Genomic DNA, 17,605 nt, shown 5'->3' with positions numbered 1-17,605 from the left:
TACATGTACCGCAAGCTATTACGAGATTAATTATTGATCCAGAACTATTATTTAATGATTGTGATGACAAATGTAAGTATTTTCCATAATTACAACATTAGTTTTTGTTTTTACATCAGTTTGTGGAGCTTTACAAATTATATGCTTTGCATATATGAAAAAGTATTTCTTTTTTAGATGCTCATCCAAACCAAACACATATTTATAAATTAGCTGATTCCTTATTGTTATATTTTGCTCAAAAGAAAAAATACATTTTAATATAATCAAAAATAATTAATAATTATTGTGTTGTGCGCTCCTATAAAATAGGATTGAAATCACCAAATCAGCTACCGAAGTTTTCTCTTGTTTAGTTTCTTACAACATACTGGTATACTCATTCATATATTGCATTCAGGATATTATCATTAGCATATTATAAACGGAATGTTCGTTATAAATTACTTAAGTAATGCTTTAATTGTATAATGTTTTAAAGCCATTAATATATTTTTTCAGATCGTCCAGTAAAGCAAAACAAATGCTTAGACGTGATCCAGACAAAAGGAATAGAAGTGTTTGGAGTTAAAATAGTTATTGCTCCAAGACGTCAGACGATACAAAGCGATCCATTATTACAATCCTATCAATTTGTAAACTATATATCACCGTTGAATGATAAGTATGACTTAGCCATATCCTTAGACATTGCACTGCAGATCATATTTCAAAACATTGACGGATATAACCGAAATTTAACGATGATAGAACTTCATACACAAAAACATAAATTAAATGAAGAATTCAACTATAAAATTAAGGAAATTATAAATAAACAGATTTTAACTGAGGTTAAATATTTAAATATGGAACTAAAAAATGTTAATGAAAAGGCGGACGTGTTTATAATAGATAAAGTGCTGTTAAAATCTTATTCAGATGATATTCCTAAGTCTCTAAATACGAACGGTTTCATTTTATATTGGGGCAAATTGATGAAAACACCTAATGATCTAGATCTTATTTTCCAAACTCCTAACATATCTTTATTGCGTTTGAACACATCTTTCCCAGAAAACCACGAAGTAGTTAAAATATCAACTTCAAGTTTTGAATGGTTGCACAAACTTGTAAAAGTATCCCAATCTAAAGAAGCAATAACAATATGGTTATATAGCCAAAATGAAGAATTCAGTGGTATTATGGGGCTGGAAAAGTGCTTAGTAAGTGAAAATTTAAAAGTAGAAATTAAATCAGTTTGGATTAATCAACAGGCGACACCATTTTCAATAAAAGAAGACGGATACAAAAATCACTTATCAAAAAGATTGAATTTAAATGTATTTCGAGAAAATACTTGGGGAACGTACGTTCATTTTCCTATAAACGAGACCGAAAAGAAGTTAATAAATTCAGCGGAAGTCTCTTTGCAAACTGTTGGAAACTTGGCCAGTCTCTGCTGGATAGAAAAACGTCTGTTTGGAATAAAGTAAGTTTATAAAGATAGGACAGTATTAATTCTTATATTTCTATTAAAAACTCCATATTATATTTCTATTATATAAGTCTAAATAAAAAAAATTAGGAAGAAATCTTATATTAGACAGAACCTTGTAGTTTAAAACGTCCAATAGAAATTCTCTGGGGTTTATAGCAGTATATTTAATAAATTATTGTAAATTTTTTGGATCATAATTTAGCCATTTGTCGACTACCTCCTAAAAAAGTTTCTAATTTTTTGGATAACCTGTTCAGCAGATAGGTAAGTTTCCTTTACCCTCTTGTTGGACTCTTCTTGGTCTCTATGTTACAATATGTTTCATAGTATCAGGTATCATTCGTATTACCTATTTGTATTTTGTTACATCCTTTCGATTCTTCTAAATAAAGGGCGTTTTTTTAGAGGTACAGAATTGTAAGTTGGCAACACCTTTTTGACTGGCGGCAATTATGACAGCTTTTAAATGATTTATGTTTAGTTTGGTTTGACATTTCAGCATAAATAGACTGATGTCTGAACAACGCTTCCAAATTGTGCAAATTTATTTTGAAAATCATGGTTTAATTCAAAATACGTATCGCTCACTACATCCATTTTATGGTCAACATAACATCAGAGCAATTAATTCGATTAACCATGGAACGTTTTCGCACCACGTTTACTTTAAATGATAATACGCATCCACATAAATGTCGTATAGTGTCGTACAGTGCGTATAGAAGAGGTTGTTACTGATATAGAGTGTAACATATAGAAAAGTCCGAATCAGCATATCCTCCACCGTGCATAGTAGTTGGATATGTATCAGTTTACTTTATGGAAGATTTTGCGGAAAGATCTTGGTTTTCGTGCATACAAAATCCAACTCATGCAAGAATTTAAGCTACACGATCTACGCAAGGCGTAAATTCTGTGAGTGGGCCCAAAACGAGACTGCCGTTTATTCTGATTTTCATAAGCAAATTTTGTTTAGCGATGAAGCTCCCTTTTGGTTCAATGGCTATAACAACAAACAAAATTGCTGTATTTGGAGAAAAGATAATCCTCAAGTCTATGTTGAGACACCTTTACATCCAGAAAAACTGACTGTTAAGTGTGCTTTGTGGGCTGGTGAAATCATTGGTCCGTAGTTTTCCAAAAACGATACTGGCCAAAACGTTACAGTCAATGGTGACCGCTATAGAGCAATGGTTAGTGACTTTTTGATTCCTCAATTGAACATCCATGATGTGCAGGAGCTGTGGTTTTAACAAGACGGTGCAACATGTCACACTGGACCTGTCTCACTGTTGGAGTCATTTTTGTGCTAATACGTTTTAATAACAACCTTAATAAAAGACAATAAGAACATTTTCATAAATTTTGTAATGGCGTACTGTGATCCAGTCAAAGAGATAAAAAGTATTTGTAACTTTTTAAAGAGGCTGCAAATTTAAGTAATACAATTATTCCAAAATTCCAAATATAAAATTGAATCTTACAAACTATTATATTTTCGTCCCATTTCTTAAATTTTTTAATAATTTTGATTTTCATTTATTCTCTCAATTGTTCTTTTAGATGCCGTTGCTATTTTCGAAATATTTTACCCCAGACGATAAGGCATTTCATTATAGTTTTGATTATTTAAAAGAAGTTTTAATATTGTTACTACTACAATCTACATTTTTTTAAATAGCTGCGTTCTTTGTGAATCATCCGTAAAATATTGATATTACTAGAAAATAGCAAAAATTACTTTTCTCTGTAATTATTCTGTAAAATCCGTACTTGAGCTTTTATTTGGTCTAAAGCCGAATAAGGTGTCAACTAAAATTTATAGTATTTTATTTGCTATGCTTATTTATTTATTTATTTGCTAAGTATTTATTTTTTACTTTATAATCTATATTAAGAAACGACATTTTTACTTTTCAGCAAAGAACATTTGGATCTAATCGTTAACGTTAAGTACCTGGCCCTAAACTTTAAAGATGTTTTGGTAGCCACTGGTACTTTACAGTCGATCAGAGGTACTGAACCCAGAGAAAACCCAGTAGATATCGGATTTGAATTTTCTGGATACACCAAATCGGGTAAACGGGTTTTTGGATTCCTTAGTGGAGTATCATTTAGTACTCAATGTCGAGTGGAACCGGAGCTTATATGGGAAGTACCGGAAGCTTGGAGTTTGGAGGATGCTGCTACAGTTTCAGTTGTTTACACAACGGTAAGTTCTTTCTATACTTTTTCTATTGATAGGGTGATATTGATTTATGTACATTGCTGCATTTAGCTAGAATAGTTCAATAAACTGGGCCTCGAACTGACTGTTAAGAAATGCGATTTGTACAAAAAAATTGTAAAGTCTACATACGTATACTCAAATCCTTCAACAAAACCGTACTTAAAATAACACTCAAGAACCAGCCAAGTACCGCCCAATTACTTATCTTGCAACTTTGTACAAATTGGTCACATCTTGTATCGCCCAGCGTATATACCAACACTGTGCTCTGAATAATATACGGAACCACAAAATAAAGGATACGCTATCGAGGTCATGTATAAACAAATTAAAATCGAAATAATTTCTGAGTTTGTACGAAGAGTAAAGAAAACTCCATGGCTCATATCCTAATAGTAAAAATGTGTTTAAGGCATTAAATACATGCGCATGTTTCATGCCTAGCTATTTATCTGATATTGCTAACTAAAATAGATGTAGAAAGTATTCAGCGAAAAGTGAGAACACTTTTCACAAAGGTACTAAAAGACTATGGTATAGAGAACAACATTTCCGTAAGGGAAAAGAGGACTATATATATGTCAGCAATTAGAAAAACAAGTTGGTAATTTAAGGACTTATTTTACATCGTACAATTTGCGGAAATCCCACTACCAAGACACTGTTAAAGTCCAAAATGACAAATGCCAATATGCATGTTAATCTCAACAAACCATCCAACATCTTACCAGAGGCTACCAGGCATTTGTCGAAATTGATTATAAAGAACGGCATGATCTAGTAGGATTCTTCATCAAAAACTAGCCAACAGACTCAAACTTCTTTAAACCAACCATCTCCTCAAATAAGGAGACAATAAAGATTAGAGAGCAGAAGAATCTCCTAGAGAAGATAAAACAGTTGAAGCTAGCGATACTGCTCTCAAAATCCATATACGTGAGAAAATTATTGTGACGGCGTACTAGCTTCTCTATAGATCGATAAAACTAAAAGAGCGCCATAAAAGCTCAAAGCTTATCAAAGCTTTTTCATACCGTAGGTATCTAGGATGAGCGAATTTTCCACTCAGAGAGAGTGAGAGTAAAGACTTAAATCTGGATAATAATAATCATTACCAACAAATTTTAGTGGAAGCGAAATTTTGGTTCCAGAGGAAAAACACCCTTCTGTTTATTAAAGTTCCTATTACAATTTTTTTTACTAGAAGATAGAATTTTAAGTTTTTTCCAGCTTTATTTTATTAACAGCAAATTTACTAAGATGTAAATTGAAGCCGGAAGGTCACAAAATAGAACAAGTGATGGATTTAAATACCTACGCATCACATTATCTAGCTACATCACGCTCGAAACAGAGGTGGAAGATCAAATAAACAGAACAAACCGAGCCGCAGGTTGCCTAAATCAAACAATATAGTGAAATAAAAATGAGAAAGAAGTGAAAGGCAGAATTTACACAACAGTCATCAGACCAATAATGATATATGCGGCAGAAACATAATCTAGCTCGAAAAAGACAAAAAAGAAGAAACAGCAAAGATTAAAACACGTAGAAAAATTGATGGTAAAAGACAATGGGACAAAGCTAGAAATATAGATGTACGACGAATATGCAAGGTCTAGAATATCAAGTACTGGGTAAGAAATAGAAGAGTAGAATGGAAATATCATATAAGCCTAATGACAACAAATAGAATAGTAAAAACAACAAAGAATTATTCCCAATAGGAAGATGATGGGTAGGAAGACCACGAAAACGATGAAACGACATTTTACTGGAGGCACATTGAAAAACAGACAGAGTCATGCCTAAATAAAAAGAATAAGAAGAAGATTAATATAAAATTGTGTTTTTCTATGGAGTCAGGTATTAAGTGGAATCAAACGTGGTTTATCTAACTTTATTTTCACTCCAAAAACTCACTAAATTACAAATATCGTAAATTCTAATTATATTAATAATTATCGCTTACAATTCACACCGATATTGCTTATAAAAACACTTCCTTAACTTTTCTCGAAATAAATAAAATAGCTAGCGGAGAAACAGAGGCAAAATTCATGCGATATTACGAAGTTCCAGAAGATTACCGATAAATTACTCGAATTACTCAATGCCAGGAGCGCAATTAGGTGTGATATAACAATATTCTCTGTATTATGGCCTAAAAAGATGTATCTGCTGTTTAATACCTAAATGATTTTCCTATCATCATTACACGCAGCATAATTTTACCAGCATACTATCAGTTAAACAAAAATTTTTATTGTTTTCCCTATCCAGTCACTAGGAAATACGTAACTTAAAATACCTGAAAGTAAATTTTATATTAAATTTTAACCTTTCTGTTAAAAGTCTAGAACAGTTTAAACTACTGAACTATTGATTTTTTACTTTGTGTTTAAGTGTTACTATGCCATGTTTGTACGAGGTCAGATGGAGCGAGGAGAATCAATTCTAATTCACTCTGGTACTGGAGGAATTGGTTTGGCAGCTATATCCATTGCTTTAAGTTTAAAAGCAACAATCTTTACAACAGTGGGATCAAAAGAGAAGAGAGAGTTCCTGTTAAAACGATTTCCACAACTAGAAGAAAGCCACATCGGTAAACACGTGTACTTTATTTTAAAAAATTCACATCTAATTTTCTCTTTAATAGTCTGTGTTTTTTATTATCTTCCTCTCGAAGATATTTCGTAGTATTTTTTCTTATATCCGTGATCTTAACAATAGATTTCAATTTTCAACTTTCTATTTAGGCTTTGTACACGCATTCAGCAGTATTTAAATTATCATCATTTAAATTATCCTTTTAAGACCTACTAATTCTTTATTTGATATTAGTCTCAGGGTTTGAAAAACTTTATTTTAATTCTCTCAGTTGTTTTTACTTTTGGAATACAATTGTTATTATAGTTTTCGTTATGTTTGTTTATAATTATAAATATTATCCTTTTCCATTATGGTTAATATCGTTCCGTTAATAATGCGCATATCATGTAATAGATTCACAATAAAAAAAGCGAGCAAAGGTGAACAAGTCTCCTCTCTAGGCAAGGATCAGGTGTAATTGTTTATGTTCTTTTTTTACTTGACTGTTACTCAGGCGGTGTGATAAGTAATTAGTCAACAAAAGAAAAATGAAAATTTTGGAAAAGTGACTATTTATTTCTCAACATAGTCTCCTTTTAGCTAGATAGACTTAGCCCAGAGATGCTCTAACTTCTTTAACCCGTCTGGAAAATATGTTTTCTCGAGGTTTGAAAAGTAGGCTTCAGTGACGGAGATAATCTTCTTATTCGACTTAAATTTCTACGCGGCAAGTACGTTTTTTAAGTTTGGAAACAAAAAGAAGTCGCACGGGGCCAAATCTGGATAAAACGATGGATGGAGCAACAGTTCGTAGCCCAATTAGACCAATTTCACCATGGGGACGAGCGTGGTATGAGCCGGTGCGTTGTCACGGTAGAAGAGCACTTTTTTTTCGCCAAATGGGTACATTTTTCTTGAAATTCGGGGTCGAATTGGCCTGTGACCGTTTCTCTTGCTTTTCCTAAAATAGTCGATGTAGATCACTCCTTGTAAATTCCAAAAGATGATGGCTATCACCTTTGCGGCTGATAGGACAGTCTTCGCCTTCTTCGACGGTTAGGAAACGACGAAACTCCTTCGGATGACACTTAAATAGCGTCAAACACTGCTCTGAAGTGGTCTTATGGTTGCGTTTGTTGTCCGGAGTGAGCAAATGCGGCACCCATCGTGCCGACAGCTTTATCATACCCAAAATTTCTTGCAGGATATAACGTATGCGGTCTTTTGAGATGCCCACTGTCTCAGTTTTCTCGCGCACCTTCAATCGGCGGTCTGTTAATACAAGATCGTGGATTTTTGTTACGTTACACTCCGTTGTAGTCATTTTCGGAGCACCGATGTGACTTATCAAAAATCGATGTTTAACCACGGTGAAACTCGCGTCACCGCATACATCATCCAAGCGCCCTTTAATTTAGCTACTCGATTTCCCCTTCAAAAACAAGAATCGAGTTACCGACTGATATTGCTCTTTTTTCATTTTTCTAAAATCCGTGGACACGCTCACTTTGAGAGGCGGTCAAAAGAAAACTGCGAATTGTGATTCCGATTCGGCTGAAATTTTAAGATTAGACATCTACGACTTCTACGAGAATGTATTACAGAATAGTAGATTTCTCTTGAAATAGTGGCGCCATCGGGCGGTGACAATAAGTACTTATCGGACGGCCGCGCATATTTATGAGAAGGCCTTGTCTTGTCCCGTTCTTTTTCATGTATTCGGTATTTCTTGGGGTCTCTTAATAACCATCTTTACTGTTTGTCTCTTTTATAAAGTTTTTCAATTATGTGACTATTTTAAGTCATTTATCCATGACTATGCTGTTTTAAATGGTTTGTCGAAGTTGTATCATAATTTATTTTAATAATAGTGTAAAACTGGGCTATGTTCCTACTGCCTTATGGTTGGGCTTTATCTTATGATCATTGTGTATATATGTCATTTATTTATGTGATATTACTGCTGGCATACAATACCTCCAATATGACAGCAGAGCAACAGGCAAACAACAAGGTTTACGTCAAGATTGTGTATTTATTTATTTATTATTTGTGATTTTTTTAAGTAATTCATAAAAGTGTTGTACTACATACCTTCATTATAGATGATTATCGCCATCGTCAATGACTAACATTGACTGCAGTAACCACTTGTTTTAAGTGGTTACTGCAGTCAATGTTAGTCATATATTGATATATTGGAAAGCTGATAGTTTGGATACACTATATTTGGGAGGAAAGACGAAGAATTTGGTTGTGATAAATATTGTAAGATAATTGGTCGCATTTACGTGGATGAACCTGGCATCTGTTGATTTATAACTTGTTGATTTTAATTTTGGTAACCCAATTAGGGCGGTGTCACTGGAGCTAGGAAATATTATTGATAAGATATATTATTTACCTGACAATCAGTTTAACAAGACATTATCGTTGATGCTTTTAGGATAAATGTATCTTAAAGTGATTCCAAAATTTTAATTTTTGTCTTTATATATAGCACCACGTAACAATTTTGTAAAGGGAATAACACCTTTAAATGCACTGCCGTAACAGAACTGTCATATTCTTTTTAAATTGCTGCCACACACCGCGACAGAATTGTCGTAATAATATAGTTTCTGTTGTACTTTTATCACTTTTTGTCTACTACTATAACCTTCCATTCTAGTATTGTATGAAATTATTATTTTACATATATTTTAGGTAATTCGAGAGATCCCACATTTTACAATCTGATAAAAATAAAAACAAAGGGTAGAGGAGTTGATCTGGTTTTAAACTCGTTAAGTGGTGAACTTTTTACTAGTTCTTTAGATTGTTTAGCGGGTGGTGGAAGATTTTTGGAAATAGGTAAAGCAGATTTACTTAAAGGAACCAGTATCGATAGTGGGATCTTCTTAAGTAATGGTAGTTTTCACGGAGTCATGTTGGATACTCTTCTGACTGAAAGTCGAGAAGTAAAATCCAAAATTAATAGGATTTTATCTGATGGTAAGAAAATATATTAAGATGTAATATGGAGTAACTAACATAAAACGTTAACTTTAGCTATTAATACAATTAATTCTACAAAACTTTTCAATAAACGTCAAGCTATTGTTAGTTTTATGAATTAATGTCCCAATTACAGCATTCTATATTTAATGAATTACCTCTAAACTATTTGGCACTGAAAAGTTTTATTTATTTAACACCTTCGTGACTTAAAGAAATACCAATTAAGGTAGGTGACCCAAATAAGGCCACGTTAACGTTTGAAATTTTTTCAAAAGGGGGCATTTGAATTAGAAAATAACAAAATAGCTTTAAATTTCAGTTAACTTATCGACAACCTATACTTTTTTCATTTTTACTGATATATTGTAATAATAATTAATTATTTTTAATTTTAAATTAAACTTTTTTTGCAAATTGGCCATATTAGCGCCAGGTGTTCCGAATAAGTATTTAAACAAAATACCATTTTTTGTTCATTTAGTTATAAAAGAAATACAACTGACTTTAAATGAAAGTCAAATTTATATTACATATGTTTAAAAATGACACAATATAATTTTGAATTACTTATTTACAAAGTGAATATTTTTCAAAAAGTACATTTTGGCCAGATAAATGCGTCTTTGTCGGATGTGTAAATCCTACGCATTCTTCGTGCACAACCCGTCCACAGGCTGAGAGTACATCCTCATATCTCTGATCTGGGCCCTGATTCTAATTGAGATTTCGACTCAAAACATGTCGAAATTAATATGGCGACGTCGAAATGCGACTTTGCGAACCTTGTGGATTTCAGCTGAACTAACCAAACGACGTCACTAATTTTCGACTTATCGAAATTAATTTCAACTTCAAGAAAGTGGTTGAAATTTCATTTCGACATGACTGACTGGACTGGGAGAAGTGAACTTAGGTTCAGTTTAGGTAGGCGGTGTTTTGATCCTTGCAAGGAAAACTGAGGCAAAAAGTATTAATATGGCTGTGTTTTACGGACATTTGTTAGTTTTGGAGGAATTAGAGAGGATAGATATCCGACGCTCATAACGGAGGATAAGAAGAATGTTACGGGATACTCAAAATTCTTTTTCACTAAGTGATGCTCAATTTAGGCAGCAATTCCGGCTTAATAAACAAGCTGCAAATTATTTAATAAGGGTATTAGAACCATATTTGGAAGAAGGTGTTTATGCCTCTAGGATACCCAAAATGTTTAGGGTTAGTATTACTAAGCTGCAGTAAATTTAAAAATATATTAGAATATAACCACTAAGTCAAATCTTAGTGGTTATAACTTAAGGATCTCCCACATCGCCTTTTTTTTTCTTGCCATCTTTTCTTTCAATTCAAAATATAATTGAGAATGGCCAATATTTATGATTTAACAACTCAAACAAGAAAAAAAAGGCGTTCACGTAACGTAAACAAAACAAACATTCAACAAGCGCAGTGCGTAGTGCAACCAATAAACAACAGGGCCAACCCAAATTTTCAGCAGTGTCAAAATGATAAAGTAAATATCCCCAGTTTTAACTACAATCGAAATGAATGAGAATCGCTACCGATTGCGACTGTCATGGCGTAGTCGCTTTTAAATTTCGACATCGAAATGAAATAGAATCAGGGCCCAGGTCCGCGTCACAAACGAAGCAGTACCATAATTCCTTATCGGACAGGTCTCGGCTGTGAAGAATTGTACCACTTTGTAGACGGTAGTGACGGATCAACAATTTCACTCCTTAAAGACTCTTTTTCATTTTTATTTGAAGTAAAGTTATTAGTAAAGTAAATTATTAGTATCTTGGTATTTGGAAGAACGTTTAGGAAGTAAAGTTTTAATCTTTTTAGCTGAAGATTGATTCATCGGTTCTGCAGAAGTACTTTGTTCACTTTCTACATTCTCTGAAATCACTGATGGATTGACAGGGTAAATCCCATTTGAATCTGGAGATAATATATCCTGATGTCATAACCTTAGCCCAAACTTAAGAAAATATTCGTCCAAAGACTGTGCGTCTTATCGAGCGTTTAGGATTATTCATCCAAACACGAAGAACTTCATCCTCCCAAAACAATTCGAAAGATTTGAAAACAGACTTATCCATACACTGTAGCTCATGGGCTGTATTGCTTGGCAGAGAAAACAGAGTAATGTCGTACTTTTCAGCAGCTTTAACGATGTTTTCATCTAAATGAGATCCTCAAAAATCAGCAAAGTGATTTTACCTCTAACCAAAAACTGTTGCAAATATTCGATCCACTTTACAAAACCATCGTGTGTCATACTTCCTTTGGGTGTCATTACCTTAGATTTTCCAGGAGGAAGATTTTCTTCCCGTTCTGGTTTGAGTCTCTGACCCTTAAATATTATTAGTAGTATGTACTAACCACTAGCATTGGCATACGACACGATTGTCACGTTTTCAGCGTGCTCAGATGCTACTATATGCACTCTCTTTGTTCCTTTTTGGTACAAATTTCCTGTTGGTGGTGCAGCGTCAAACTGCAGCACTTTTTATCTATGTTGTTAATATTCTAAGGCTTTCCGGCATCATCCAATTCTTTCATGATTACCTTTAATTTGTCAAAGTAATCAGTGACAATCACTTTGTTAAGTTTGTCTTGCTGAAATCAAATTTTGTGTTTTACGCCTAGCCACATCAGGATGGCGACCCAAAAATAGCTCAATCGCTTACGCCCAGCTTTTTGTTTCGTTGGGTTAAAAATATGAGGAATATTGTTTTCCTCGCAAAAAAAAATACACTTCTTCCAATTATCTTACTAGTAATAATCATTCCAGCTTCAGCAAGACGAAAGATTCTTGGGCAAAGTTCATTTTCTTGATGAGATGATAAAATCGTGTTTCTACCTAATGTTCTAGCTGGTATACCTGTTGTCAAATGGTTTTGTAAGGTCCTGCTAGGTAGAATTCCTTTGAAGCCTGATTAACAGACATTTCGTTTCCAACAGCATTCAAGGCCTGCTTCATTTACTCTTCGGTCCATTCAGCTCGCTTTTTCTTAACTGCATTCGGCTTTATCTTGTCTAAAACATATCTACAACAAAACAAAAACAAAAATCGTTAGTTCAGTATAATTCAACATAGTAATAAGCTTTCAACATGCATTACTAACTTTACACCAATATCAGAGAGAGTGATGTTACTACAAGTAGAAGCCAACCCTATTAATATTAACATCATCCAAGTCTATGCTCCCACTGCAGACAAAGGAGAGGAAGAAGCTTGAGTTCTATCAGAACATCAACAGTATCATACAGAAAATTCCTTGATAGGAAGTTCTCATCATTATGGGCGATTTTAATACCAAGATTGGAGCTGGAGATATGACAGTACATTGGAGCAAATGGACTTGGAGTCAGAACGAGAGAGTAGACCTCCTAGAAAAATTCGCAGAAGACTCAGAACTAGTTATCACCAACACATTCTTCCAATTACCACCTCGCAAGCTGTACACGTGGAAATCCCCTCAAGACAGACCCGGGAGAATTATTAGGAATCAAATATACTACATTTTAGTAAATAAAAGATTCCTAAACAAACAGCTTTACATCTGTCAAGACTTATCCTGGAGCAGACTTCGAGACAGACTACGTTCCACTGGTGGGAGTATTTCGAGTCAAACTCAAAACAGTGCAGAAAAGGAAAGCACAATCATACGACCTACGTATGCTGAAAGGTCTTGATACGAGGATGAGAGTCCAAGCCACGTTAAACGAGCAAGTGACTGCAATTAGAGACGAATCGAACGAAGAACAAACGATCAAACATATCACAGAAATAGTGCAAAATGTAAAGGATAAACACTTAAAGACAGATAGATTAATGAAGAAAAAATCATAGATGACAGATGAGATCCTGAAACTAATGGACGAGAGAAGACAAGCCAAAAATGACCCAGACAAATATAAAACCATAAATATATTAATAAAAACGAAAATCATAAAAACGAAAGAAAAAGAAGCAAGGGAAAGATGCTAAGAAATTGAGACTCAAAGTGATTTGACTGATAGTCAAAGTACGATAGTCACAATGTACATAGGAAAGTTAAAACGTGGAAAAAATATCTAGAAAAACTATTTGAAGACCAAAGAGGTAATACCTTTGAGCTAGAAGAAGAGGTAAATGATGGACCAAGAATATTACAGCAGGAAGTTGACTCCGCAATAACACAGTTAAAGGATGGCAAAGCGGCAGGCCCTGATAATATACAAACAGAACTACTCAAACTAATGGACAACGAATCAATAGCAATAATCGCAGATATTCAACAGTATATACAACTCTGGGGAAACATCAACAGAATGGCTGAAATCTGAGTTTATTACACTTCCAAAAAAACCAGGAGCCAAAAAATGCGAAGATTACCGTATTATAAGCCTCATGAGTCATCTCCTAAAATTGTTCCTAAAGATAATTCATACGAGACTCTACAAGCTGTGTGAGAGTCAAATTTCCCCCAACCAGTTCGGGTTCACAAATGCTGTTGGTATTAGAGAGGCCTTGTTCTCAGTACAAGTCTTATTTCAGAGATGCAGAGACGTCAACTGCGACGTATACGCATGTCTGGTTGATTACGAGAAAGTGTTTGATGGAGTACAGCACGCCAAGATGATGCAAATACTAAAAGAAACAGAAATTAACAACTAAGATCTAAAAATAATTAGAAATCTTTACTGGAATCAGACAGCAAATCTCAGAGTTGAAGGTGAACACACTGACTATGTGAAAATCATGTGTGGAGTTAAGCAAGGCTGTATTTTGTCTCATCTAATCTTTAATCTGTACTCTGAAAGAATATTTATCAAAGCTTTGCACGAAACTGAAAAAGGTATTCTACTAAATGGTTACCGGCTAAACAACATCAGATATGCAGATGACACCATAGTATTTGCGGACAACTTAGAAGATCTACAAGTTCTTTTGAACAAAATCACGTATTACAGTCAACAATATGGACTCAATATAAACGTTAAGAAGACAAAGCTTATGATAATTAGCAAGAAAATGATAGCAGAAGGTCAACTCTACGTCAACCAATCCGCTGTAGAAAGAGTGACGCACTACAACTACCTCGGCACCATAATAAATGAAGAATGGACCAACAACCAGGAGATTAGTGCACGCATCGGAAAAGCTAGATCCACCTTCAATCGGATGGGGGCCTTTGTCAAAAGTCACAACCTCCCTCTTGATACAAAAGTAAGAATGCTGCGATGCTACGTCTTCTCTGTCCTTTTTTATGGTGTTGAATCGTGGACCTTGAACGAAGATATGTGCAGAAAACTGGAAGCATTTGATATGTGGCTATATCGGAGAATTCTTAAGATCCCATGGACTGACAAAGTCACAAATGAGTAGGTCCTCAGAAGAATGAATAAGAACCGAGAGGAAATGGCCACCATCAAATCTCGAAAGTTGCAGTTCTTCGGACATATTATGCGAAATGAATCCAGATATGCTCTCCTTCAAGTCATCCTACAAGGAAAAATATTTGGAAAACGAGGTCCAGGAAGAAGAAGAACATCTTGGTTAAAGAACCTCAGAATCTGGTTCAATACAACATCTGTGCAGCTTTTCCGCGTTGCTGCAGATAAGATAAAGATTGACATGATGATCGCCAACATTCGTAACGGATAAGCACATCAAGAAGAAGAAAAATAAGTTTTCATTTATAAATAGTGAGATAGTTCTGCACAGTCACAATGTTTAAAGGTCAATTAATAGAATAAATTGTGTATTAGGGCACCCTTGTTTACCAATTAAATCTGTTGCAATAGCCACTATATACTTCATGTGTTTCAAAGATTCATGTTATGCTCTTATGATACAGTTAATGCTAAACTCGAAAATGTATACCACTTAGCAGTTTTGATGAATAAATTTACGTTGGTTCAAAAATTAAAACTTATCTGAAGTTATAACCTTTAATCTTGATCTGATGTAACATGTGACTAACGCATTATATGACGTAGAAACTTGAAACTACTACCACTTTATCCCCAACTACAGTCCATTGACTGGTGGTCCGCTCATATGTCCAGTGTTAGTAGTTTTAGAAATAAAAGCTGTTGGCCTTATTAGGGCCATGACCTTATTTAGGTCAACCACCTTAATATATGTGGTTAATCTTGTATTGATTAGGAGAGGATTAAAATAATAATACAATATATATTTAAAATCCAAAGTGACTAATGATATCAGAAAATTATAAATCTGGCAACATTACAAGCATCAAATTTGACATCTCCATGTCCCAGAATAGGTTTTTGTACATTTCAGGCAATGTATTTAAGAGATAATTAAGCGTTTCCAGACTTTTGATCTACTCTGTACATAGCTACTAGCTACTTCAGAAAAGAACTTTTTTATACTTTCTTTTTTATTTTTATATTATAGTACATAGCCAACTACTGTGAATTTTCTTGGTAATATTATATGTCTGTTAAATTATCTGGTAGCTAATTTGCCAACTTCTTCTTACAGGTATTGCATCAGGAGTTGTACGTCCATTACCAGCCACTGTATTTAACGATACTGATTTAGAATCTGCATGGAGATATCTGGCTTCTGGAAAACATAAGGGAAAAGTATTAATCAAAATTGAAGATGAAAAATCACCGGAAGCTTCCATCGTTTCAGCATACCCAAAAATAACTTTCGATCCTGAAAAGGTCTATATTATCGTTGGAGGGCTAGGAGGTAATTAAATAAAAGATTTTTGGTTAATGGCAATACCATACTTCAAATTTTAACCGTTTTAATTATAATATATATATATATATATATATATATATATATATATTTAATGCCTTCTGTAGTTTTCTGGGTTTGACTCCGCGTTGAATAATTTTGGTTTTGGTAGCAAAAAAGGTCGCACTTGCCATTGTCAAGTCATGTAGTAGAGCTTCCCGCTGATGCTTGAAGTTTGTCAAAACCAAAATTATTCAATTTGTAAAACTTTTCTTTTGATAATCTATCAAAGTATTAATTTAATCGCAGCTTATATTCTCTATTTCTCTCTCCATTGGCGCTACAGCTAAGTCGGGATCTGGCCTCCCCCAATATCCACCTCCAAGTATCCCTTTCCTCTAGTTATCTCTCTAGGATCGGTTCTCACTTGGCCTAACCACCTCTTTCTTGGTCTTCCTACTAGCTGACGTACCATCATAGTCACACTAAGCGTTCTACTAGGTTTTCTGTTATTATTTATAAGGTGACCTACTTAGCGAAATCTTTGTATTTTTGCATAATTTGCTATAGTGTTTTTTGTAATATTGATATAGCTCGTGGTTGAACCTTATTTTCTACATAACATTGTGGCAAATGGGTCCTAATACTCTTCTTAATATATTTCTTTCAAATGCACTACAAAGTTGAGAGTTTTCTTACAAACTCTCTCTGATGACGGGTAGACCCAGAAACACGTATTAGGGAGTGTTAAGAAACTCAAATTAAATCGAAACGCAACCATTTTCGTATGACTGTACTATATTCAAAATTTTTATTTGCAAAAACTATTTAGTTAGTTGTATAGTTGTGTAGATATAACGTGTTCTGTAGGACTAGAAACCTCAAATTATTATAGTGATGACAACTTTAGCATGGTTCTGATTAATATTCTATTAGATATAAAACAGATGAATTATTTTTGTTTCTAGACGAATTAATATTTCCTCCAATAGTTGCGGTTACTGAGCACTGGCTTGAAGTTAGCGAGCCTTTTTTTGTAGAAAAATATACCACGATTGCTGGGTATGATCGTCCAAGTTTAGCTCATGGTGGCACCCCAATTCTTTCTACAACTTTCGTAAATTCCAAAATTTGTGCTTGACTTCTGGGTGGCACTTTTCCTCTGTGAACGTGGAGTATAATTTAAGTGATTTTTTAGATATACTTGTCTTTTCAATAAGGCATTTCCTTTAATTACATAAGTCAAAACATCACAAACTCTGGACTACCAAAGGTAGCCGCAAATCAGCCAAGAATGTGCATTTACTACTGTACATCAAGAAATTTACCACCAACGTCTTTGTCACTGAATATATCTCCAAGTACAGAAGAACCATGAATGTTGTCAGGCCATGGAGTGGGGTGTCAACTTTGAAAAAATGGCGTGCACCCTATTCTTCATGCTATGGCATGCTGGACGAGCCATACAGTCTGTAGTCAACACCCCGAGGTATGAGCGGGAACACAAAGTGAATAAATACTCATATGCTTATGAAACGCACCTGGCGGATCATAAGGGCCTTCACATTTTACTCTTTTTCAACTTGTCTTGAGT

At 34.2% G+C, this 17,605-nt stretch overlaps 1 protein-coding gene across 1 annotated transcript in view; it reads left to right on the top strand.

Moving 5' to 3' along the window:
- Positions 1-17,605, top strand: part of LOC140432521 (fatty acid synthase-like) — an 88,250-nt gene that overhangs the window by 53,189 nt on the left and 17,456 nt on the right. The window contains exons 14-19 of the mRNA XM_072520464.1: positions 1-72; positions 502-1,471; positions 3,401-3,692; positions 6,117-6,315; positions 9,009-9,296; positions 15,805-16,020. The exon at positions 1-72 is cut by the window's left edge and continues 186 nt beyond it. Of these exons, the coding sequence (XP_072376565.1) occupies positions 1-72; positions 502-1,471; positions 3,401-3,692; positions 6,117-6,315; positions 9,009-9,296; positions 15,805-16,020 (2,037 nt within the window). The remainder of the gene's footprint in view (positions 73-501; positions 1,472-3,400; positions 3,693-6,116; positions 6,316-9,008; positions 9,297-15,804; positions 16,021-17,605) is intronic.

Source organism: Diabrotica undecimpunctata, chromosome 1 (assembly GCF_040954645.1).
Source record: "Diabrotica undecimpunctata isolate CICGRU chromosome 1, icDiaUnde3, whole genome shotgun sequence".
Classification (NCBI taxonomy): Eukaryota; Metazoa; Arthropoda; class Insecta; order Coleoptera; family Chrysomelidae; genus Diabrotica; species Diabrotica undecimpunctata.
This window is presented reverse-complemented; position numbering and strand designations above follow the sequence as displayed.